The 25,640-nt window shown below is 42.1% G+C and overlaps 1 protein-coding gene across 1 annotated transcript in view; it reads right to left on the minus strand.

Annotated features, from left to right (window-relative positions):
- Nucleotides 1–25,122, minus strand: part of vwa8 (von Willebrand factor A domain containing 8) — a 135,041-nt gene extending 109,919 nt beyond the window's left edge. Inside the window, exons 1-5 of the mRNA XM_042334046.1 lie at nt 24,966–25,122; nt 21,567–21,644; nt 15,870–16,000; nt 11,469–11,579; nt 377–544 (exon numbers count right to left, since the gene is read on the minus strand). Of these exons, the coding sequence (XP_042189980.1) occupies nt 377–544; nt 11,469–11,579; nt 15,870–16,000; nt 21,567–21,644; nt 24,966–25,122 (645 nt within the window). The remainder of the gene's footprint in view (nt 1–376; nt 545–11,468; nt 11,580–15,869; nt 16,001–21,566; nt 21,645–24,965) is intronic.
- Nucleotides 25,123–25,640: the final 518 nt, after the last annotated feature.

Consider the following 25,640-nt stretch of genomic DNA (forward strand, 5'->3'; position numbering starts at 1 on the left):
TGAAGATAACCACAATTCAATTATCTCCAGATAAAACACATAACTGATTCATATGTGAATTCAATTGAACTCAAATGATCAAACACCTCCTCGTGCTGATGGTGATAATTGTTTACTGAATGGCTTTATTCTGACTGAAATGGGACACTCTTATCAGGAAATTGATGGCCACGGATTTTTTGCTTTTTGAAAAATAATTTAGGAAGCTACAGATTAATATTACAATTTTTAATTTTAGCCATTGGAGGGATGTGAGGGAGTGTGTTTTTCTTTGAAAAGAAAGAAGCAAAATATGGTTTACAATAACATGTTCACATTAGCCAGACAGTCTATGGATGCTATGAGTTCGTAAAAAAGGAAGAGTGATTGGATTTACCTTCAGCAGTTTGTCATAACGTTCTGCAGACATTAGAAAACGCCCATCTTCCAGCTGCATTTCCCGGTTTTCCAATAAATTGTTTAGAACAGGTAGAACATTGCGCTCAGCTTTCTCCAAACCCTCTAGGACAAGTATCCTGCCTTCAGTCGCTGCACGAACGGCACACTTGTCAGGAAAAGAAAGAAAAATATAGGAAATGTAACAGCAAATATACAACAGGTTTTTGCACAAGCACAACAGAATCTACCACAAACAATAAAAATCCACATCACAGTCTGGCAGGAGTAGCTTTAGACAGTGTTTGCTGATATAAACAACTTCAGGGGGAAACAGATAAGATTAGTTAATTGGGCAGAAAAATGAGAAATGAAATTTAATGTGGACAAACGTGAGGATATACATTTTGGGAGGATGAAAAGGAAAACAAGTATACGCTGAGCGGTAAAATATTAAAGGGAGTGGATGAGCAAAGGGACTTGGGGATTAATATACATAAATCCTTAAAGGTCTTTAATACTGTCAAAAAGTTAATGGAATCTTGGTTTTTTAATAAATAGAGGTATAAAATATTTTCAGCATCTTGGGACATCCTCCCGATGTGAAAGGCGCTATACAAATGTAATTTCGTTGTTGTTGTAAAAGCAATGAGGTTCTGTAGTACTGTAATGCTAAATTTATATGAATAATTAGTTAAGACCGCTGTTCGAATATTGTGTTCAGTGTTATTCCAATGGATTGGTGTGCGGGGGGTGGGGTGGAGGGGGAGGGGTTTGCAGTGGGATATTGCTTTGGAGTAATTGCAGGTGCCGTCCCCTAAATAAAATTGGTCATTCACTTCATGGCTGTTTGTGGGATATCGCTTTGTGAAAATTGGCTGCGAGTTTGCCTATAAATACAGTCACTCTACTTTACAGGATATCCTATGAAGTGCTTTGAAACATCTTCTCAACGTGAAAAGTGTTATACTAAATGTACGGATTATTATTATCATGAAACAACAGTGGCCATTGACCTTCTGAAAAATGCGAATCCAATTAACATTTAAAGAAGACAATAAAAATCTGGAGACATTTCATGGCTGTTGATGATCCATTGCAATGTGTAAACCGGCTGCCACATTTGCATACAAAATACACAGTAAACACACTCGATAGTAAATTTTGTGCAACATTTTGATGATGTGATGAGGTGCTGTATCAAATGCAAGGTTTCTTATTATCCTAATCCTTCTTCTCCTGCGTTAAAAGTTCTCATTATTTAAAATGAGTAATATTACCGACTATGCATTCGATAAAAGAAATGATGAAGGATAGAAAAATGATCCATTCCACTCAGGGAAGATCTGATGGTAAATCACTATTAGAATAAATTACATAGGTCATAGTTACCTTCTGTTAGTTCCCGTGTTTATTAACTGTCACAACTTTAGCAGAAACGGCGGAATCAATTCTAAACTGGATATTTTCAAGTGAATTATCACTTTATTGACTTCATTGGAGCAGTGATTGTAATGAAACCTGCCCCTTGGCACAATGTGGTGCTCTTGGCTTCCACTGCTTAAAATGAGCAATGTTAGAGCATTATGGTGCTAACGAATACCATTTAGAACATTTCAATTTCACTCATGCCTGGCAGAAAAAAATCTCAGAAATTAACAGATAATCAAACAAATACTACACTAAGTTCTTCACACAAAGTCCAGTCAATTAACACTATGAATCAATGAACTTTAGCATGTGTAAACAGTGTGAGAGGGAACTGATCTATAGCCTACAGAACTGTGTTTTATTGAATGAATTAAACTAAATGGACGACCCTTGCTGATAACTTGACAGGAGAGTTAGCAGTCTGGCCCAATCTTTGACATGATCGGTGTCCACAAATGGCATCATTCAAGGGGTAGTGAACAGGAGGGAGACCGACTTTTTATTCTCTCCTTTCTAAGCAGGGGTCACAGAGAGTGACTGCAGTGTCTCAACATCTAATCCAGAACAGCAGCCATCAGAGATGGAATATCACATAGTACCCTTCAACTATTCGGACCACACAGACTTGGTTAAAGACTCAGGGGAAAAAGGCCAGATGAGTGGTGGACCCTAACTGGAATGTAGGTCTGGAGAAGACTAAATAGTGAGGCAAGCAACACTGAGTATTTTGAAGACCATGAGAAGGATTTTATACCCTGTTCTCTGCGATATAACAAAGCTTGCCGAGGATGGGAATAATGTGTGTGTGTGTGGAGCTTTGTGCAAGAAACTTCTCAAGCAGCAGAGTTCTGGGTCAATAAGAGGTTTTTTTTTCAAAAAATGGAGCTTGGGAGGCCGACAAAGAGGACATTTTAAATTCTCCTCCCAGGGAAGAAGGCTAAGATATGGGTTTAAGCAGCAGTGGGGTAAGGCAAGGACGTAATGGGAAACCTGGAAGGTGTCTGTTTTGGCAATGAACCATATGTGGTTTGAATCAAGTCAGTCAGTCACTGCTCTGTTCTTAAGTAAAGATAACATGGGCAACAGGTCATTTCATTTGAGGCTGGGTATCAACTGTTACACCTTAATTCCCATCCGAGTCATTTTTATACTTGGTGTTATGATTCTATCTCTCAGACAGATAGATATACTGTTACAGCATGCTAGTAGTGAGTGATTAACAAGGCTTACGTACGTCAGAGTCAGATTCTCTTATGTATTTGATGGGGGAACTTTGGATCCACAGGTTTTGTAAATGTTAACTGTAAAGGTCACAGGTTCACAATTGGAATTTAGTACCAAAATATCCTGCTTTTTCCTCCAGTTTTAGCTCTATCCTGTGGAGTACTGCAAGTAAGCACCGGGTGCTATTGTGATCTGATTTAAACTTATCTACTTCGCAGTTTGAAGTACATTGATCTAAGACTCACTTTAGCAAAAATGATTTCCACTGTAGCTTGTTGGTGGAGTAGAATTTCCTTTGACTGTTGGAAAAAAGTTATGTCTTTACTGAAATATAACTTATGGCCCCTCAGTTAGGGAACAATGTGGTAGGTGAGGTTCGCATAGGACAAATGATGTGACATTATGAAGGCTGTCTACACTCTCAAAGGATCATTAAGCCTCCTGGGATTTGCTGTGTGTGTCCCACCAACATCAGTGGCCAAGCCTTTAAATTGTACACCCCCTAACCTTTGGAGCATCCTCCTTCTGCCTCTCTCTCCCTCCCTCTCCCCACCATAAGTTCAGCCATTCGTAACTTGGACATCTTAAATTCTTCCTCATTCGTTCAAACTCTATACGCAGTCAATCACACTAAAGAAACAGCTGGATGAAAGAAACGAGGATTTAACATTAATTAATATATAAAAATAATCCTTGCATTTGATGTAGCACCTTATCACGTCTTCGGGACTTCTCAAAGTGCTTCACAGAACATATTGTGAAGTGAATTGACTGTATATTTTGTGGGCAAAACGCGGCAGCCAATTGCACACAGCAGTATCCAACAAACAGTTATGGATCGAGTGACCACATTTTTTTTTAAATTTATTTTTGTTTTGAAGGTTTTATTGCCCCCAGAAAAGCAATCCGCCAGTCAACAAACAACCGGGTTTCTACTTACTGCTAGGTAAACAGAGGCATGTGGAGTAAGGAAGCTTGCCCAACCTGTCGACCTGCCCGGGAATTGAACCCAGGTCCTCTTGCTTGCGAGGCGAACGCTTTAACCACTAAGCTACAGGACTCCATATTAAGGCCAGCTTTTGGGGCAAAGTAAAACCTAATAACGCTGTCCACACAAACATTCTGTTTTATAAAGCAAATGAATATGTAAATTCAATGAATAAACCAATGAAAACAATTATTTGTGGAAGTAACAGCATGAACTGCTATTGATGACAGAGAGGAAGAACTGAGGTATGATTAAGCTGAACCTAGTGTAGTGTAGGCGAGGAACACTGGCCGACTGTGATGCATTACACATTTCTAAAGGGACAGTCTCTCGAGTGGTTTGATCACAAGAGCCCTCGGCATGTGAGACGAAAAAATGAATGCTGAATTTTCCATTTCATCATTTTTCATTTTTCCAAATAAGCACATAAGTATGAACAATAATGGTACGTCAACTTCTGAGGCTAGAAATTGGTTGTTCAAAACATACGTGCTATATTGGCTATAAGGTCATATTACTTGAAATGTTCACTGGACTTTCATTTAGTATTCATGGAAATTGAAATAGTAAAATGAAATAAATGCAGAGCAAGGCAGGAACTTGCAGGTGCAATTTTGTCTTTGGAAGAATAATTTGCCATTCCCCTTTGAAACATTTCCCTTGATACTTTCTTCTCAGCTCTCCTTTGCTCCTTAATGTCTTTGAATTAAAATCACCAGGACCGATATTGATTTTATTCCTTACCCCACTTACACACACCCACGCACACACACAGAACAAATTGGAAACCCATCATTGTATGCACAAAACATGCTGAGATTAGCACTTCAATTACTGTAACAGCCAGCACACAAGTCACATCATTAGACTCATTTCACTATCTATTTAGATGCAATTTAAGCGTCAACACTCTGGGCAGGTGAACAGTCAGTTCTTGTCACACAACATAAGGGGCTGCCCGGGCTCTCAAAACAGTGCACAGAAGAGCAACAAGAAAGATTGTCAATGTTAAAAGGGTTCAGGAGAAACTAGATAAGACAGACAGAGCTCTTTAGCCTCAAATTAAGACATTACAGCGGTACATATGATACTGAACAGGATAAAGTAAACCATATTTTTGGATTCGCCAAGGCAGCAAGGATTAGAAAGTACGGGTTCAGGATGTGAAGAGCAAGTTTAGAAACAATACCAGGAAGTATGTCTTTACACAGATAGTGGTCAACAGGTGGAACAGATTAACAGAAAGTTGGCTGATGCCAGGTCACTGGATTCATTTATGAAATAGTTTGATGGTATAATGAGAAGACGGGTGGATAGTCTGGAAGGTAAAATCAAATGTGCCAAAGGGCCTTCATAACCTTTTGTGGGCAATCTAATCATAACAGCATTAATAGGCAGAGATTGGACTTTACATGAAGATATTCCTATTCTTGTCGATTCATTAAACATAAATTGCCTGCAGTACTGACAGAATGGTATTTTAAAAATAGTCAACAGAATGTCAGATATCCATGTAAATGTATTTCACACCTCACCATGACACCACTTGAAAGCAATTTAGTGTAAGAAAGAGTGAAAGAAGTGCCTAAAAGACAAAATCTCAATACAAATGTAGAATGTTATGTTTTGTGTTTGAAATTTTTATTTAGCAATACACAAATAGACCATTTGATTACTGCGGGATAAGTCAGGTATTGGCAGGCTGGGAACTTGTCAGCATATCTGGCAACAATAACATGCACTTCTCCACTTTTAACTCGGGAAGTGTGATTAACATTTCAATCACACTAACTATGTGTTATGCAATACGATGGTTGGTCTTATTCCTTCTGTGGCATCATTTGAAATCAGCACAGAAGAATTGGTTTGGGATCGTTTTGAGAATGTTTGCAGATTAAGGCTTTCGCCTAGAAAATGACTCACCAGGGGGGTCTGTCTAACTTGTATTATTTCTTAACGGGAAGAAATCCAGTTCCAATTCATGTTGGCTGGAGGGGATGCTCCTTCACAAATAGATTACAACAGAGCTGGGTTACCATGAAATTGGCACAACATTCTTCTAGTTGCTCGAAGGAGTCCCCGTTAGCGTGACTGATTCATTTCAAATATAGTCAAGTTCTGTTATAACTTGGGTAAATGCTATAATCAGTCTTTTTACAGCATTGATGAAGCGTGGATCTGCACCAGACGTATGGTACGCTTCCAGCTTCTGACACACAGGCAGAGAAGGTAAGCATCCCAATAGTTTCTGGAGACTCTCGCGCTGTGCGGTTTGGTGATATTATCAGTGATCCTATGACACAGTGTTACCAATAGCAAGACCCATTGCAATGGGGACCCAACCAACTGGATTACAACAAGATCCACCTCTGCTCTGTATTCCTTTTTCATTTCATTCATTTTCTAAGATACGGGCACTTGATATTTTTACTCAGGTAGCAGCCGGTTAAGGACAAACTATTTGCACAGGGCAGCAAATGGTTGGGACAGGGATTTTCATTTATGATTTCCCTCATCCCAACACTGAGAATCTGATCTCAGCCACACTGTGGCTATATGAAGGCTGTAAACCCACCTACAGGAGGGAAATTGACATACCATATCTAGTTCGTAATGAAAAGACGCAAAATCAAACACTTGACTTACTTAGAAACAAGCAAAACTAAACAGACCATCTCGTAAACACACATTTATCAATCAACTCAATGAGTGTAAATCATTTATGAATTAACTATGAGAACTGAGTGTAGATCGTAAACTTGCCTGGAGTTTACCACTGCATCTATATTATTATTTTGTTTGGTACCGTTGTGAGTGATTTTTGAAGCTCATCCATACACTGTAATTGGCAATAGACTTGTTTTTTGTAACAGAATAAAATCACATCAATTGTAACAAATACAGATAGAGTAAATCGGGATTCCTTATTTCCACTGTTGGTGATACAGTGACTAGAGCACACAAGTTTGTTACTAAAGGAGTAAAAGCGCTTTGGGACGTCCTCCCGACATAAAAGGAGCTTATACACACGTAATTTGTTGTTGTCGAGTAAAAGGAGATATTAGGTGACATTTGTGTTTTTTTAGACAGAGGGTGTAGATGTAGAATTCCTGCCAGGAACAGTGACTGAGGCAGGATCCATATTAGCTTTCAAGAGGGAACCAGGTACATGTATACAAATGAGTAATTTCACAGGTATGGGGAAAATGCAGGTAAAATGGGGCTGATTGGATTGGTCTTTCAAAGAGCCATCGCCGATGTGATGAACCACATGGAATTTCTTCCCCTAAATTCTATGATTCTAATAATACAGTGGATCTTCTCTATATTAGAGGTTTATTCAAGAGCACACGTAGCATGAGTGGCGACCTGGTTCAAGAGTACACGTAGCATGAGTGGCGACGTATCTGATCACCTATTGGGAGCACATCACACAAAATTACTCATGGCTCCACAAAACGCATTTCATGCTCCAAATCCAGTTGTTGCAATGGGTACATTATGAAGCAAAACAACAGGATTTGAAGTTCAACAACAAATTCGGATTGTGCAATATTAGGATTTTGAATTTTTTTAGTTAAGAAAATGTTGGGGTCCACAAGGGTTATAAGCAAACCCATGTTATAACAGGGTTCCACTGTACAGTATCCATCAGTTTTAAACTTAGCCATATGTTATACAAAAACAATTCAAAAGCAAATTAACTCATTCAATAACATTGTACATTGTTAAGCTAATTGAATGCCAATATTGACATTACTTAATACTGTTTGACATACAAAATCAATTGTGGTTAACACGAAAAAGCACATTGTACACTTTTTACAGGGTTTTTACAATGACTCGTAAGGTGGCGCACTTCATCATTCAAGCCAATGACATGAACTGTACAGCGCCTTGGGACGTCCTCCCGACGTGAAAGGCGCTCTATAAATGGAATCTTGTTGTTGTTGTTGTTGTTCTAACTCAGCTTGCATGAATGTTCTCATGTACTGGATTCAAGGTCTGAGTTTGAGATATTATCCGAAGGAAATTCTATCACTGTATGTTATTTTGAACTCTATGCTCGCGTTCAATGCAAAATAAAACAGCTAGGATTACCTGTGAAAATAAAGTACTTTTTTTAGGCCAAAACTTTAATTTCCCGTTTTGAGATCAAACTTCCATTCATCTACCACACAAGAATCAATTAAGAATCATTCTTAGATTTAGAGATATAAGCACTAAATACAAATGTAATTTGCTGACCAATTGCAACGTGGTGTCTAATTTTATGGATCCAAAACATAGCATTATAACAGGGTCACCCTGTATTTGTGAAAGCACTTGGGAGTCTTTGATGTTTTTGGTGCTATATCAAATGCAAAGATTATATTATTTATTTATGGTCATTTGTTGGACTTTGCAGCAAGCAAATTTAGTGCCTTGTTTGTTTGTCCACACAAATAGACTGTTAGAACACAGATAATACTTTCAATGCCAAAGTAATCCTTCCAACGGATCAACAAAACAAAAAAGTAATTTCTGGAATTGTATAGGATAACCAACATCAAGAAGAAAAGTCATTTTGGACGCACTTATCATGAAAAGTCTATTTCATCTCTATTCAACTAATACTGTCATTTCTCACCTTGAACAACTCTAAACTATGTGTAGGAGATTTCCAGAATATCATATTCAGCCACTCCCCAACACACCCCGTTGTGAAAGGATGACTTCCAGATTAAAAGTTTTAAACTAGTAACTCAGCACCAAGTCAGAACTTGAGGTCAAAACTATCTATACAACAGGAGTAGTCCCCCCAGATTCCAGAGAATCCAAGATGTAGAAGCACATAGAGATTAGGATAAAAATTAAAAGCATTACAGATGATACATTGACCTGGTTCGGAGTTTAGTTTGTTGGAGGAACTGAATCAATATTTTGCAGGTCACTCTGGCGTAATGCAGAACACCCCAAATATATGGGAGTACCACATAAGTAAGCAGAGCTCTACAGTCTCCACCAAGAGAAAGCTGAAAAACTGCGATAGTTGTGACTTAGGAAAGCTCTATTATACTATAACTAGGGCAGAGCAGAGTTCAAACGACGTGGTGTCTCAAACTTTGTAAACAACTCAATAATTGGGTAAGCCATGTTTGGAATGCATAACCCATCACCTTAGAGTGCAATGTCTTCACAAGTGGGTAGACCAAAGAGTCAACTACTGTTCTATCCACAACAGCTAACTATTGAGGCCAGGATGTGGGAGGCCAACCTGAAATGTAACTAGACTTAAGGTTTGGAATGCCTGCAACTATCATCGTAAATAACGTAAATATTAAATTCCATTGAAACAATATGTGGGATTGGTTTCTGAACCCACCGGAATTTTGAGCCACAACAGTTTTTATGAATAATGTTTCATTAAATGCTACAAAACATGCTGCACCAATCAAGATTTACAAGTAGTATATTTACCAAGGAAATGCTTTGGTCGAAATGCACAATAGCATTTGCTGTTGCTGGGTTGAGGATCCGTCTGGTGGTAGGAAGAATATTCCATCAGATCCATTTAAATGTCCACTTACAAAAAAAATAGGATTGTGCTCACGAAAGCACTGAAAAACTAATTCTATGGATTGAGATATTGTAACCTAGAGTGGAAGCAACTGGAATAAATCAGATTTATAGAAACAGCTTGGCTGATGAGCTGAGATCAACAAATAGTCATTCATTAATTGGAGGTAAAGTCTTGAACTTTCTGTGCTATGGATCAGGAAGAATGCATCATCTCGATCCACAGTGATTCAGCTTGCCAGTTTCTACGGACGTCTGCTTAAACAACAAGGTGTTTTAAGAGTTTTCCTTTCACATGAGTTTATTCAATTGGATCAATTGCCAAATGCCATGATCTTTTGTGATTTCACTGAATAAATGCATACCGAATCAAAGAGTAATTGTAACTCAGTACTGGCCAAACTGTGGCTCACGGGGCCTTCGAGAAACAGCCCCCCAGAACATTTGCTCTAGTCTAGGTAAGACCGTGTTCAATCGGCAGTGTGTTTCCAGATTTTTCTTGATTGAATATTTATGGCATAAATCAAGATGCAGTCCTGCCGTTATCTCTCCTTCCCCTCAAAAGGATAGTCAAGTAGTGGGTCGTTCGACATCTGACAAGCGCAGATTTGAGCGCTCACTAGGTGGATGGTAGGTACAAGGAACTCCCTGTGAGCTTCCCAGTGACCAACACAACTCAGCATGAAATGGGTGAGAGCACGGCCACCGTCTTCCTGTCCGCAGCTCGGGCACACATCCCTTCCCATTGAGCCATGGTTCCACCAGTTGGAGGACCTTTATCATGTAAATACCACAGACCCCAATGCCTCATTGTCTCAGTCCATCACTTTACCAAGTTTGGATAGAGCATAGAGCAATAGCTAAAGTTGAGTAAGGCGAAGGCAGTTTATTTAGACACAAGTTATTAAATAATTCAATACGCTCCAATGTACATACAGTGAAGAAAGGCTTAAAACAAACTAACTGAAATCAGACAAATATAACAGTTCATATGTCAAACCATATTTAGCTACAATAAATCAATTTCTTGTTGCTTGTCGCATCAGTTTCTTTAGATCAGGCAACACTATATCATCTGCTCAACATACATATTTTGCCCACAAAGTATACAGTCAATTCATTTTACAGTATATCCTGAAAAGTGCTTTGAGACGTCTCGATTATTATTATTATTATATTCCTTTAATAACGGAATTAGTAGTTTCCAACTGGAGGGGCAGAAAAAAGAAAAAAAACTCAGCTCAATACAGGAAATCTGAGAAGTGATTTGGCAGAAGCTACATCCACATCTATTTCTAAAGCCGTCAATCAAATTAAATTAGGAAAACAAATAACATGGTTTACTTCATTTTAGTAAACACCCCAGCTTCCAAGCTGTCAGTAATGGCAATGTATCTGTCACTGTTGTTTAGCTTTTGTCTGTGCACTCTGGTTAATGAAAGCTATTGTATAATTCACTCCACAGCATGACTAAAAAGGGACTCTCCTCCAGGGGGTGGGGGGCTGGAGTGGGGAAGAGTGGGAGAGAAGGGAGGTAAGTGGGACTGCTCGGGGATGAGCTGGAGCCAAGGTAACGTGCTTGGCAATGCAGTGTTGAAAATTATTCAATCTCTGGTGGTCTTGTTTGTCTAGTTCCAAAGCCAGGCAGGTCTGCAGTACTCAACAGAAATGTCCCACAAACAGCCATGAAATGAATGACCAATTTTATCTGGAGGATTGTTAGCCAGGATGTCGGGAGAAATTCCCTTCTCTTTTCAAATAGCACCATGGGATATTTAACGTCCACCTGGAGAGACAGGCGGTATTTGTTCGCCTACAAATACTTAGTCACTCCCACCTCACAATTTCAAAATTAAATAATTAATTCACATTCAGGTACAAAAAAATTCACCTGATCAATGTAAAACGCGGTTCCTTCCCGAATCTCTCTCCGCTGCTTGAGGTCTGTCTCGGTCGTATCTCTCGATAGTGCCATGTACTCTACTTCTCGCCTTGTCAGTTCCTGTGGGAGATCAGAAGAGAGGTACAGATAAAGAAGGTCAATCAGCCCATTTGATCTTATCCTTACAGAACACCCATCCTATTTTCTTTCCATTACAACATCAAACCGTTTTTTAATTAACTAAAACTTCCTGGCCTTAACCACGCACTTCCTGGCAACGCGTTTCAACTCTTAATTACTTTCTGTGTAAAGAAATATTTCCTGGTATCTGACCAAAAGCTTGCTCTTCATAACCTTAACTTGTGTCATGAACCCTACTCTTCTACCTGCCCCCTTTGCTTAGCTGGCTCCAGCCTCCTGCACGTCCTTCATTTCTCTGCTAAGCACAAGTTGTTGTTGCATTGTTGGAGCTGCTGTCGTTCAGATGAGACGTTAAACCCAGGTGGAAATGCCTGTTCAATTATTATCACTATTCTTGACCTAATCAAGCTTTTTTTTTACAGATCTCTAAAAACAGTGTGACTTCAATTCCAACTGAAATGAACATTTTAAACAAATTCTTATTTTCTTTTTGAAGCCCTAGTACTATGTCTTGACTAAGAAAGTACTTATACAATTTGCGCACTGGCCCCAGCTAACTACAAAAAAGCTGCTCCACCACAGCAACAGAAGGAAAACGGCCCTCCACTTATCCTGTATTCCTGTAGGTCTTGGCATGAGCTCAGCAGCTCTCTGATAAAGTAAATTACCACATGGTTAATCAAAAGCCTAAACAACCACGTCTGCCCACTCCACGGTGCCTCGTGCAATATTAATTCTAATAATTTATTTATGTATCAGTGCGGCAAATGTAATGCCATTGCGATTTCTCAGCAGTCAGATAAAACGTAGGGCAATTCTCCTTTCAAAATATTCGTTCATCAATTTGGTGGAGTGATGAAGAAAAACTCAGCAGAAACATTACAAGTGGATCAATATCAAGTGTGCAATGAAAGCATTGCACAAAATATACAATCAATTCACTTGACAGTATATTGGGTAAAGCACTTTGAGATGTCTCGAAGACATGATAAGGCGCTATATCAAATGCAAGGTTTATTATTATTAAAGCAAGAAACCAAACTGGCCAAAATAAAATTTCTTTGTAGTGTGCATGTTTTTCTGATCGAAATGAACACCAATTTGGCAGCTCATTGTCTTGAATACATTTCTGGGTAGAAGTTATCTTCTGTGATCTCAGATATTTGCTGACGAAGTATAAAAGATGTGTAGGCAAAGGGCCCAAAATTCCATTTTGTCTGTTTGAGAAAGTGCAAGATGGTGGAAAATTCTCAAATTCACTCTTAATTTGATGGTTAGTTTTTTTATATAAATAGAACTACAGAAAACTGCACATTCCACAATTCCCTCTCATAATCAAGACAAAGTAGACATAAAGGCTCAGACTAGGTAGAATTTTGGGAGCTTTGTCTGTCTGCACACATTACACAGAACTATTTACGATCATAGGTGCATTACAATTGTGTTACAATTGACTCAATCTGAAACTAAATCCTGGAGGTCTGACAGGCGAGAAGAGACAAATTCACAGCCTAATCGTGGAAAAATTGTTTTACACACCGGCACTGAACTGTAACTTTTCTTCTTCAAGTTTTGAAGAGTCGACTTGGGACAGATTTATACCAGGCAAGTTGATCAAAGAGATTTCTGGATTTCATATCTGGTTTGAGGTTTCCTTCTTGTAAACCTCTTTTAAATTGGTTCTTCAAATACTCCAGGAATGTCATTTCAGCACTCCTGAGTGGATCGGGAAGGTCTGAGAGAAGTCGAAGTGGAAATAAACATAACGTATATAGACCTCATGCAGCAGTATGTGCAACAACAACAACTTGCACCCTCCACACAGGGCAGCGTCTCAGAGTGCTTAACAGTGGCAGAGCCTGACTCCGCACCGGGGTGGGAGCGAGGTGACTGTAAGCACAATCGAAAAGATTTTCAGGCAGGACTTGAAAAAGGGGAGAGAGGGGGCAAGGTGTAGTGGTTGAGGGAGAGTGTTCCACAATTTCGGGGCACAGTGTCTGAAAGCACAACTTCCAATGGTGGCGCGGAAGGTGCGAGGGATGAGCAGGAGGCCGGTGCCAGTCGAGCGGAGGCCCTGGGCGGTTGCGGAGGTGGAGGAAGGCAGTACTGGTCAGGGTACAGGATATGCAGTGGAAAGACAGATGGGATCGAGCTAGACGCCTAGATTGAGCACTGGTTCGTTCGGTGAGCCTGAGGGAGAGCCCAGGGAGATTGAGGACTGCAGGATTGAAGTGTTGATGGGAGCTAAGGAGTATGGCTTCCATTTTGTCCACATTCAGCTGCAGGAAACTTGCACTCATCCAGGCCCTGATGTCTGCCAGACAAGCTGATAGAACATCAGAGCGGACCTGGAATCGATACTGGAGGAGGCAAAGTAGATTTATGTGTCATCCACATACATATGGCAGTATACCCGTGTCTGCGGATGATATCACCGAGAGGGAGCATATAGATGAGGAAAAGAAGAGAGCCAAGGATGAAGCCCTGGGGTACCCCACAGGTGATCGGGCAGGAGGAGAGACCATTTGCTGAGATGAAGTGGAGCGGTTGGTTAAGTAGGACTCGAACCATGCGAGTGCAGTCCCACCAAAGTGGATGAGAGAGGAGAGGCCATGGAGGAGGATGGTGTGATTGACTGTGTCAAATGCGGCAGAGAGATCCGGGAGGACGAGGAGGCAGAGGAAGCCCTGGTCACAGATAGAGAGAAGGTCATTTGTCTATCAAAAATAGACAAGTACAATGCATCCAAGGTGCTAAAGTATTGAGTCAAAAGGATTATGGAGGCACAAAGCCCTGCAGCAGCACCAGCAGAGAGTTGATGCAAAGAGATTCACACTAAAATTGAGCTCATGAGATTAGACACAGGTTTTAGTCTCTAAGAAGAAAAACACAAGCTAATTAGCATCCCTTTTTACGCAGCAATGATCTGCACTAAATTCTGATAACTTTTTAGAAGCAATTCTGATTCCATTTCTATAGCTACTAAAGGCATGAGAAACTTAATTTGCAAATATGTATTTACAACAATTCAGCTAATGGAATGTTTTGACAGAGAACAAAATATATTTTCAAAGAAGGTAGAAGGAAAGAAAGACTTTTGAAGACCAGAAATGGCAACAGAAGATGTTCATGTAACAAAAGGCATATAAAAAATAATCAATGTGCTTAATGTTAAATAAACATCATTCATTCTGTCAAAACAATAGTGCAACTGAACAAAAATAGACAATGATTCATTTCCGTTGCAAATTTCCACTATTTCCAAATTTCTAAAATTTTCACCGACCATAACAACAACAACAAAATTACATTGTATAGAGCCTTTCATGTTGGGAGGACATCCCAAGGCGCTGGACAGACAGACCCGAGCTGAGGGTTGGCGTGGGGGAGGGGGGAGGGTAGGGGGGAAGCAAGGAGATCGAAAGCACGATCGAAGAGGAGGGTATTGAGGTGGGTCTTGAAGGTGGCGAGGGAGGGGGCGAGGCGGAGGGACTGCGGGATGGAGTTCCAGAGGGTGGGTATAGAGTGGAGGAAGGCACACCAGCCGATAGTGGGGTGAGCAAGGCGGGGGACGTGAAGCAGGTCAGAGCCCACTGAGCAGAGGGAGCAAGCAGGGTGGTAGGGAGTTAGGAGGTCGTAGAGGTAGGGGGGAACAAGACAGTGGAGGGCTTTGAAGATGAGGACCAGGATCTTGAACTGTATCCTCTGTGTGATAGGAAGTCAGTGGAGTTGGGCAAGGATGGGGGTAATAGGGTGACGGAGCCTGGTGCGGGAGAGGGCATGGGCTGCAGGGTTCTGGACGATCTGCAGCCTGTGGAGGGAGGAGTTTAAGGATTGTATGATACTGGGTCTGTAAAATGCAAGCGCTGTAGTCGAGATTAAAAATGAGGATCTGAATAGTCCCAAGGCATCTGCAGATATTCAAGCTGCACAAGCGAAGAGTACTTCAAATATATCACTTTATGCTCATGAGGCTTGAACAGTCAGAATAATTCTAGCACAGAAGGTGGTCATTTGGCTCATTGTGCCCATGCTGTGCTGGACACTTCACTGAAGCTATCCACTCTTACCCCATTCCACAGCTCTTTACTCTGTAATACCAAAGCTCATGTCCGACTTTTGTGATTCCCACACTCTATGAATCAATCAACTTCAAGCTAGTCTTTATTTCCACTGGCAACTGTACCTAAACAATCAGATTGTAACTATTTAGTGCAACAGTGTTACACACAATAGTAAACTTTCTGTGTAAACAATAAAATAACTCACCAAATATTGCATAGCAATGGAGCGACGTAGCGGACCTGGGGGTCCTATGAGGAACACATCTTGGCCCAGCAGGTCTTTCTGCATGATCCATCGAAGATGCTGCGCTACTGCCTGAGGTACAGGATCTGATACTGAGGACAAAACAAATTGATCTCTTAGTCTGTGACACAGAGCTTTCCCATTTTCATCTCATTAGCTGAATACAGGACAGCGATTGAAATACTGAACAGGTAGGAGAGTTCCTTGAATAAATTCTTGGAGTTGTCCTTTATTAGATATCTCAGTTAATAGCACTCTTGCCTCTGAGTCAGAAGGTTGTGGATTCAAACCATTGGGTCTTTTGAGCTCACGTAGTCCTGGTTGACAGTCCAATGCAGTGTTGAGGGTGTGCTGCACAGTTGGAGGTGCTGCCCTTCAAATAAGATGTTAAACTGAGGTTCTGTCTGCCTATTCAGGTAGACCTTTAAGATCCCATGGCACTACTCAAATAGAAGAACATCTCTCAATGTCCTGGCCACCAATTCCTGGATAAAATTGTTCAATCGCTTCAGCAATGTTTGGGGGATATTGCTGTGCGCAAATTGGCTTCCATGGGTGCCTATAAGACATACAGTCACTACACTTCATAGTAAATCCTATGAAGCATTTTGGGACATCCTCATGACGTGAAAGCAGTTTTATGAAATGCATGTATTATTATTATAAATAATATTATCATAATATTATAATAAAAGTCATTGTGAATTTTGATTTGGTGTCTGTACCCTGATTAAGATTAATATTAAACACAAGGGTTATTATTATCATCATCATTATTATTATTATCTAGCAATTCAACACAGAACAATACAATGAAAAACATCTTGGATCTTAACTGTTCGGTCTTAACTCAGTTCTTTGTCAAATATTCTGCTAGTAACTATATTAAGAGTCACCCCAATACAACTATTATTTGTATCTCGCAAGCTTTGCCTTATAGTAAGCAGCTTAGACTCCTGGAGACCAAAGGAGGAGCAGTAATACCAAGAGAAGGACAACAGTGAGAAGTTGGCGGGTGTTCGTGCAGGTCTGGAGCACCTATGGTAGGACAGAATGATAAATTAATAACTGGTTGGGCCTTTATACCTGTGTGAAAATTAAACCAGGCTCCCAGTGTCAGCTTTTCTGGGTCACACTCACTAACAAAGGAGTCACTGTAAACTTTGATTCTGGGTCTTTGCTGTACCTTGACCAGGACAAACTATGTTCACAACATCGCAGCCAATTGTAATCTTTTAATATGTTACCAGATTAAAGGAAGTGCTTGGCAAGAGGGAAAAGGTAAGGCCAAGAAGAAATGTTAGCATGCACTGAGCAGGGATTTGTTTCTGTAATATATGCCGTCTAATCTTTTACAAAAGTCACATTCTTTAATGCCCTATACATCCCGGGAACATAATAGGAACAGAAAAGATGACAGAAAGAATCAATTCCAATCAACTACAGTTACAATTGTCACAAAACAATTATGTTAAAAACAAATCACCTCACAAAAAAACTTATAATTACAAAATTACAAAACATTGTTGAGCTATCTATCCAGCAACACAATGAGCAGTTAATAATGGATGATAGATGTTTATACATTTCTGACCAGAGGTACAGTCAAATTAGGACTATTTGTATTGTATCATCCATGGCCATCCATGGCCTTGCCCCCTCCTACCTCTCTGACCTGCTGACTCCCTACGCGCCTGCCCGCTCCCTCCGTTCATCGAGCTCCGGTCTGCTCCATGTCTCCTGCCTGACCCGCCCTACGATCGGTGGCCGGGCTTTCAGCCTCTCTGCCCCCACACTCTGGAACTCCATCCCACGGTCCCTTCGCATCGCTTCCTCCCTTGCCTCCTTCAAGGTCGGTACTCAAGACCTTTCTCTTTGACCGTGCCTTTGGTCTCCCTCCCACCTCTCTGCCTTCCCTCACCCCTACACCACCCCCCTCCCCCATGTTCGGGCCCCGACAGCTGACTGTTCAACCCTTTGGGACATCCTCCCGACGTGAAAGGCGCTCTATAAATGTCATTTTGTTGTTGTTGTTGGTGTATAGCATGAAGTGTTCAAAAACATTATTGTTTCAATTATCGGTGTATGAAACAACTGACACAAACTATATTGAATCTTATTTTAACAGTGTTTACTAAATAATGAACACATATTGTCAATAGGCTTTTCCCAATTACAAACTGACATCAGACACAAAAAAATTAGGAAAATCTTACAGTGCTTGTTTTTTTTGTCATTAAAAATACATAAGAGATACATTTGCACCAATTGAGGAAGTAGCTGTTCAACGAGAGAAATTCTGACAATAGCCCTGCAATTGCAATTGGATGAAATGCTACAATTATTAAATGGGATAAGGCTATTTTCCAAAAGTGATTTTTATGCAAAATTTTAGCCAGCAAATTAGTTCCCAGTTCAAAACCACATTCATTTTGTTTTGGTGAGTGGGGTTTTCTCCACTCACCCCCCCGCTAAACAGAATTGAATCAAGTCTGGCTCCACAAACCTCCCAGGCAACCCTCAACCCCCAAACCTGGGCCCCAAACCGTCAAGACAGTGTGGACCCGATTTCTTGCATCATGCAAAAACAACAACAACAACAAGAATACATTTGTATAGCGCCTTTCACGTCGGGAGGACGTCCCAAAGCGCTGGACAGAGTAAAGTATTTCAGACCCGAGCTGAGGTCAGGGGGGAGAAGGGAGGGGAGGGGAAGGAGGGTTGGCCGATGGCATAGTTGAAGAGGAGGATTTTGAGGCGGGACTTGAAGGAGGCTAAGGAGGGGGTGAGGCGGAGTGACTGGGGGATGGAATTCCAGAGGTTGAGGGCAGAGTGGCTGAAAGTTCTCCCGCCAATGGTGGGTGGGTCGGAGGAAGTGGAGCAGGTCAGAGCCGGCTGAGCAGAGGGAACAGGCGGGTTGGTAGGGGGTTAGGAAGTCGCAGAGTTAGGGTGGGGTGAGGCCATGGAGAGCTTTGTATGTGAGGACCAGGATTTTGAACTGGATCCTCTGAAGGATAGGGAGCCAATGGAGTCGGGCGAGAGTGGGGGAGATGGGGTCAGAGTTTGGTGCGGGAGAGGACATGGGCTGCAGAGTTCTGGATTATCTGCAGCCTGTGGAGGGAGGAGTTGGGAAGGCCGACAAGCAGGACGTTTGCATAGTTGAGCCTGGAGGTGATGAAGGCATGAACAAGAGTTTCAGCGGTCTGAGGGGTGAGGTAGTGACGGTGTCGGGCGATGTTACGGAGATGAGGGAAGGCAGAGCGGGTCATGGCTTGGATGTGGGGAAGAAAAGATACTGAGGGTTGAACAAGACACCTAGGTTCCTGACTGGTTTGGTGAGTTGTAGTGTGCAACCATGGAGGTTGGTGCTGCCAGAGGGATGGGTCCAGGGAAGGTTTTTTCTGGATGTGGGTGATCACAGCTGTTTTTAGGGAGGTGGGAACTGAACCTGTGGACAAGGAGAGGTTGATGACGTTGGACAGGAGAGGGGCCAGAAGGTGGAGCTGGGAGATGAGGAGAGAGGTGGGGATGGGATCGAGGGAGCAGGTGGTGGGTTTGAGTTTGCGGATAGTCGTGGTGAGGGAGAAGGGAGAGATAGGATTGAAAGAATATAGTTGGGGATGGGTGGGGGGTGGGTCATGAGGGAGAGGTGATGTGGGGGTGGGTGTGGATGGAGCAGAGGTGGCTGAATGTATCCCCTCGATTTTGGATTCGAGGAAGTCCAGCATCTCCTCACAGTTGGAGTTTGAGGAGAGGATGGGCAAGGCATGGGGTGGATGGAAGAGACAGTTTGTGGTGGAAAAGAGAAGCCTGGGGTTGTCCTTTGCCTCCAAGATAACCTTGGAGTAGAAGGAGGATTTGGCAGAGGCAAGAGCACAGCGGTACAACCTCAGGAGCAAATCAATCAATTCGTGGGCTGGGCAAGCCTGGGCTGATTTGAAACGATTTGTGGCCAGTTAGTTCTAACTCCATTCCAACTTTAAATGAAAGATGTTAAATATGTTCTGAATTACCTCCCCTCCCCCTCAAACTGAACAGCAACATCCATAGATGATGGAAAGTGCTGGGAGCCACTATCTTGAAGTCATGCTTAGCAAGCGTTGTAATAGCCACAGCCTGCTGGGATGGTGTCCCCGCAAATTATATTTGCATGGAGTCACCCCTTTATTTAAAAAAAATCCTTGCTGCAGGGATGTATGAAATACCAGCCGAAAACTATCAAATTTGACCCCAATTTTTCTTTTTAAAAAAAACACATCCTCCCAACGTGAAACGCGCTATTATAAGTGCTAATTACTGTTGCTGAATCTGACATGTTTAGGAAGGTGATGGGGTGAAATGTAAGTTAAAAATTACTATCGTGTTGTTCTGATGACCCTATGATGTGGCACATACAAACAACAGTCTAAGGATCAATCCCTGTTGAGAATTGTGTATGTGTGTCTGTGTCTCTCTGAGTGGATGTGGGGAGGGGCTAGCCTTGGGGATATTCCGTGAGGTACTGTTAAATTGAGTAATTCTCTTATCTACCAGCAGCACTAGTAGAATGCACAACTAGAAGATATAAAGGAGAAAAAATCATTCTAAAGCCCCTAAAAGACAGTAATTCTCAGTTTTTAATTAAGGATAGTTTGAATCTTAAAATATTAAATGAACAACAAATTAAATAATTGATTCATTGTTTTTACATCAAACCAGCTGGTACGGGCAATGGTGAAACACTGTGCTAAGCATCAATCATTCATTTAGATCTTCAATTGAAGACTTTATTCTTGTAATTACTTCTGCAAATATGGAAGTTGTAGCCTTTAATTTATTTTATGGTTAATTGACATTGGCATAAGATGCTGAATGCAATCAAAGCAAGCAGTTTTTCAGGCAGCATGAAATCCGTACACTAATGTGAATAATGCCAGGAGACATTGCAGCAGGAAGTAGACAGGTGGTTTAACTCAGTCAAGCAACTTTTTCAATAATCAAGTCTATTATTTAATTACAAAATAATCAGTGCTCAACCTGTGATAAATGGGATATAGCACAGAGGGCCAGAAGTGGTGCCAAGCATAAACCCGACAATCCAGAGATCAGCCATTGGATCGCTTAGGACTCTGTCAGTAAGATGCTGGACCCAACCAAGGTTTCCCTGTACGTCAGTAAATTACTGTGGCCTTCATGGACATTCCTCATCCTTGGGGTAACAGCTACAGTATAAAGTAGGAAAGTTTTATTATCAAATTGTCACTCTACAGTTAGTAGGAATTGGGATCAGCGCTAAATAATCTGACCTCACCTCAGGCAGAACAAATCCCCCACTATACCTGCAGCAATTCTCCATCTCAAGTTTTGGTGATGCTAAGTTTATTTTATTGGATTTTAATGATACATGAATATATGGCACGATACACAGTTTATACCAAGAATGGGAAAATACGTCACTATTAACCTCTGCTTCTTCCTACACTAATACATTAACACTGTATTTGCTCTAGATAAATATACATAATTATTCACATAAAGTTTCCCAAGTGGACAAACTATATAGATGTTTAATAATTATGGACAATTGCTAATATGAAAATAAATTAGCCCTAACTATGACCATTCAACACAGGCACAACTGTGATAGGAAGAGAGTTTTTAAAAAAATCAAGTACTTACTGTGCTTAAATGGGACAAGTTCAGGGTTTGTTGGCAGTTTCAACTTAAACTTCACATCACCAATGTTAACTGTATCACCTGCAAATAAAAGAGTAAATCTCTGACCTATATTTCACAACAAATCTGCCACTTAAACAACGACAAAGTCCACTGAAAAACAACGGACAGCTCTACAGCTATGACTCATAGTGGCAATGAATTATTAAAAAAACACACATGCATTTTTCTAATTCCTTAGCACTATGAAACATATCAAAGAAATGTCTCAGAGTAATTGCTGTCAAGTCTAAGTGACTGATTTTGTAGATATATGAAGAACAACAACTACTTTATTTATATAGCACCTTTCACGTGGCGTAGTGTCCCAGAGAATGTATTAATGTGAGCAAGGCATCAACACATTAATAAATTTGGAATACTAGTGGCTGGGAAAAACATCCTCCCTTTTCCAATTGTCATGAGATCTTTAACATCCACCTGAATAGGCCAGGACATTGATCCAACATCTAAACTGAAAGGTAACGTAGCATTCATCCAGTACTGCATGAATATCAGCAAAGCCTGGACTAGGAGCTCAAGACCAATGTGGGTCTGCAACCCACACATTTCTATCCCAGAAGCCAGTGTTCTCTCCCAGCTGAGTCAAAATGGTAGTATGACCACAGACTTTTTGAGGCTGCTTTTCATTGGATTTTACTTTTCTGAGATCTTTGTATCACACACAACCTTCAGACAAATCAGCCACAGCTACAATTAACATTCTCACACCACCAGAAGCAGACCGTGGGGACAGATATGGAGTACAACTGTTAACAAGAGCCGGCAGCCTGTGTTATATATGTAGTTTGTAAGATTAATTATTTTTTAAAAAGGAGAGCATTCCTATTTAGAGGAAATCGTACAAGGTACATTATTACAACTACTGCTATACCAAAGCACTCATGGAAATGTGTGTATCCCAAGAGGAATCACTGTATTTAGTCCTGATTGTGCTGATTTAGGTAGGGACTAGGGAGTCCCAGGGACTCCCGATGATCCAGCAATCTAAACTAAAGCATTCATGTGGAGGCAGGACTGGACTCAGCTATCATGGCCTCAACAGACAATTTACAGACACTCGAGCTGTGGCTTCATACATAAAGTACGGCCATGCACATTCTATAATAATAATAATCCTTGCATTTGATATAGCCCTTTTCACGTCGAGAGGACGTCCCAAAGCGCTTCACAGAACACACTGCAAAGTGAATTGACTGTATATTTGTGGGCGAACGCGGCAGCCAATTGCGCACAGCAATGTCCACAAACAAGAGGTCACTGAATAGCAATTAGGAGCGGGGACCCTGGCTGAACCTGCTCACAGGATTTCTTGTTTATAAAATTGTGTTTCAATTACAAAACCTACAACAAAACATTCAGCCTCACCCACAACATGAACATACAGAGCAGGACATAATATAGGGGGATAATTAGAATGCCTTAGTCAGTACATCAAATACTGCAGGTTGCATTTTCAAAGGTGATTCTGTGCGCATTTGCAACTTCACTGCCTTTTCTACAGTCATGGGCCAATAATGAGCAGAATTACTAAACGGACAACTCAGTGTTGATTATCCATCTCAGGATAAATCTAACCCCATCTTGGGTGTTCAGCCAGTAGTGTTGAGTGCTTTGCGACGTCCTCCCGACATGAAAGGCACTATATAATATAAATTTCATTGTTTTGCATTGTATAAATCAGCATTTGCCCAAATCTGCAGATCTCACCCATGTGAACCATAGCCAACAATATTTGAGAATTACAGTGCCAAAGTAAAAGATCAATCGATTTGAGGTGTAGCTGTAAACAGACATGAGAACTGGTGGTGCCAGTGCTGAAGGATGCACAAGCGAAAGGAAACATTCACCGCACCCTCAGGGCATGGCCTTCTTATACAGTGCTATGCAGTCAGGTTACGGGAAAGTTGTGGGTTCAAGACCCGCGTCCGGATTTTGAGCTCATAGTTTAGGCTGACACCAGCGCAGTGCTGCACTGTCAGAGCTGCCGTCCTTTAGATGAGATGTTAACTGATTAACTGTGGCCCTTCTCCCTCTTCAGGTGAACATTAAAGATCCTGTGACGCTATTCAAAAAGTGAAGGGAGTTTCTCCTGGCATCCTGGCTAACAATCCCCCAGATCAAATTCATCATTCACTTAACGGCTGTCTGTTGGGCATTGCTGTGCCAATTGCTGTGCCGGCCTACAAATACAGTTACTGCAGTTTACAGTACGTCCTGTGAAGTACTATGAGGTAATTGGAGGATGTGATAAGACACTGTATCAAAAGCAAGGATCATTATTACTAGAATCATAGAATCCTACAGGTGAGGAGGCCATTTGGCCCATTGTGCTGATGCTGGTTCTTTGTGTTGGATATAGCACCTTATCACATCTTCGGGACGTCTCAAAGCGCTTCACAGAATACGCTGTAAAGTGAATTGACCGCATAGTTTGTGGGCGAAACGCGGCGGCCAATTGCGTCCCACAAACAGTCGTGGATTGAAGTGACCAATTTTTTTAAAGGAATTATTACCCCCCGGAAACGCGATCCATCAAACCGACTAACAACCTACTTATTGCAAGCTGAGCAGCGGCGTGTGCGGAGCAAGGAAACTGGCCCAAGGTTTGGCCGTGCCCGGGAATCAAAGCCTGAAGCTCCTCGGTTGCGAGGCGAGCGCGAGTGCTCTAACCTGAGCCGCGGGACTTCTCTTTCTCCTCTTTCTTCTCTTTCCCCCGTGGGCTTTTTGCCATTTTTTTTCTCTCTCTTTTGCGGGAACTAACTGGCGATTTCCAAAAACCCTTTGGAGGGTTATGACAGATTCCGCTCCCTACCACCACGCTCTCCGGGCATCGCCAACGATAACTCTGGTGCCTCCCGTCGCCCAGGCAATTGCGTGTCCAGGGTACACTTTGGGTGTGCTGTAGCCTGGGCTGATGTGTGTGTGTGTGTGTATAGATATAGTGGAGTCCTGTAGCTCAGTGGTTAGAGCACTCGCTTTGCAAGTGAGAGACCTGAGTTCAATTCCAGGCAGAGGGCGAAACCTTGGGCAAGTTTCCTTACTCCACACAGAGCCTAATAATAATCCCTCCAAAACCAAAAACAATAATAAATTGGTCATTTTCAATCTACGACTGTTTGTGGGACATTGCTGTGCGCAATTGGCTGCCGCGTTCGCCCACAAATATACAGTCAATTCACTTTACGGTGTGTTCTGTGAAGCGCTTCGGGACGTCCTCCCGACGTGAAAAGCGCTATATCAAATGCAAGGATTATTATTATTATTATTATTATTATTATATATATATATTGCACAAGGGGACTATCACACGATGAAAAGAAATCAGCTGCAACCCCGCACCTGTCGCTGTGGATACCAGTTGCACCTGATAGACCCCCGAGAACCGAAAGCCGCCGCCGCCTCTGCCCGGGAACAGCGGCCCCACTATAATGCTCCTCATCCTGCGCAGCGCCGTGGCGGCCGAGCCGCCTGTGTGCAGCAGCTGCCGGACCTGCATGGCGGGCGGGCGGGCGGGCGGGCGGCAGCTCGCGCTGGGCAGGGCCGGGCAGGGCAGGGCAGGGCCTGGGAGCGGAAGGAACGCCGAGCGCCGCCGCCGCACACTCCGCCGATGGAACACGGCGCTGCGCCGGCGCATTGTGACGTGACGGCGCCCGCCACTGCAACCAATAGGGGAGGCGCTGGGACAGCGAAACCGGGGAACAGTGACGCAGCACAGAGCCCCGCCCACACGCGGCACAGAGCCCCGCCCACATACGGCACAGAGCCCCGCCCACATACAGCACAGAGCCCCGCCCACATACGGCACAGAGCCCCACACACATACGGCACAGAGCCCCACACACATACGGCACAGAGCCCCGCCCACAGCACAGAGCCCCGCCCATACACACAGCCCAGAGCCCCACACACACAGCACAGAGCCCCGCCCATACACACAGCACAGAGCCCCACACACACAGCACCAGCTACACACACACACACACTGACACACACACACACTGACAGCACAGCCCA

Source organism: Callorhinchus milii, unplaced genomic scaffold (genome assembly GCF_018977255.1).
Source record: "Callorhinchus milii isolate IMCB2004 unplaced genomic scaffold, IMCB_Cmil_1.0 Scaffold4, whole genome shotgun sequence".
Taxonomy (NCBI): domain Eukaryota; kingdom Metazoa; phylum Chordata; class Chondrichthyes; order Chimaeriformes; family Callorhinchidae; genus Callorhinchus; species Callorhinchus milii.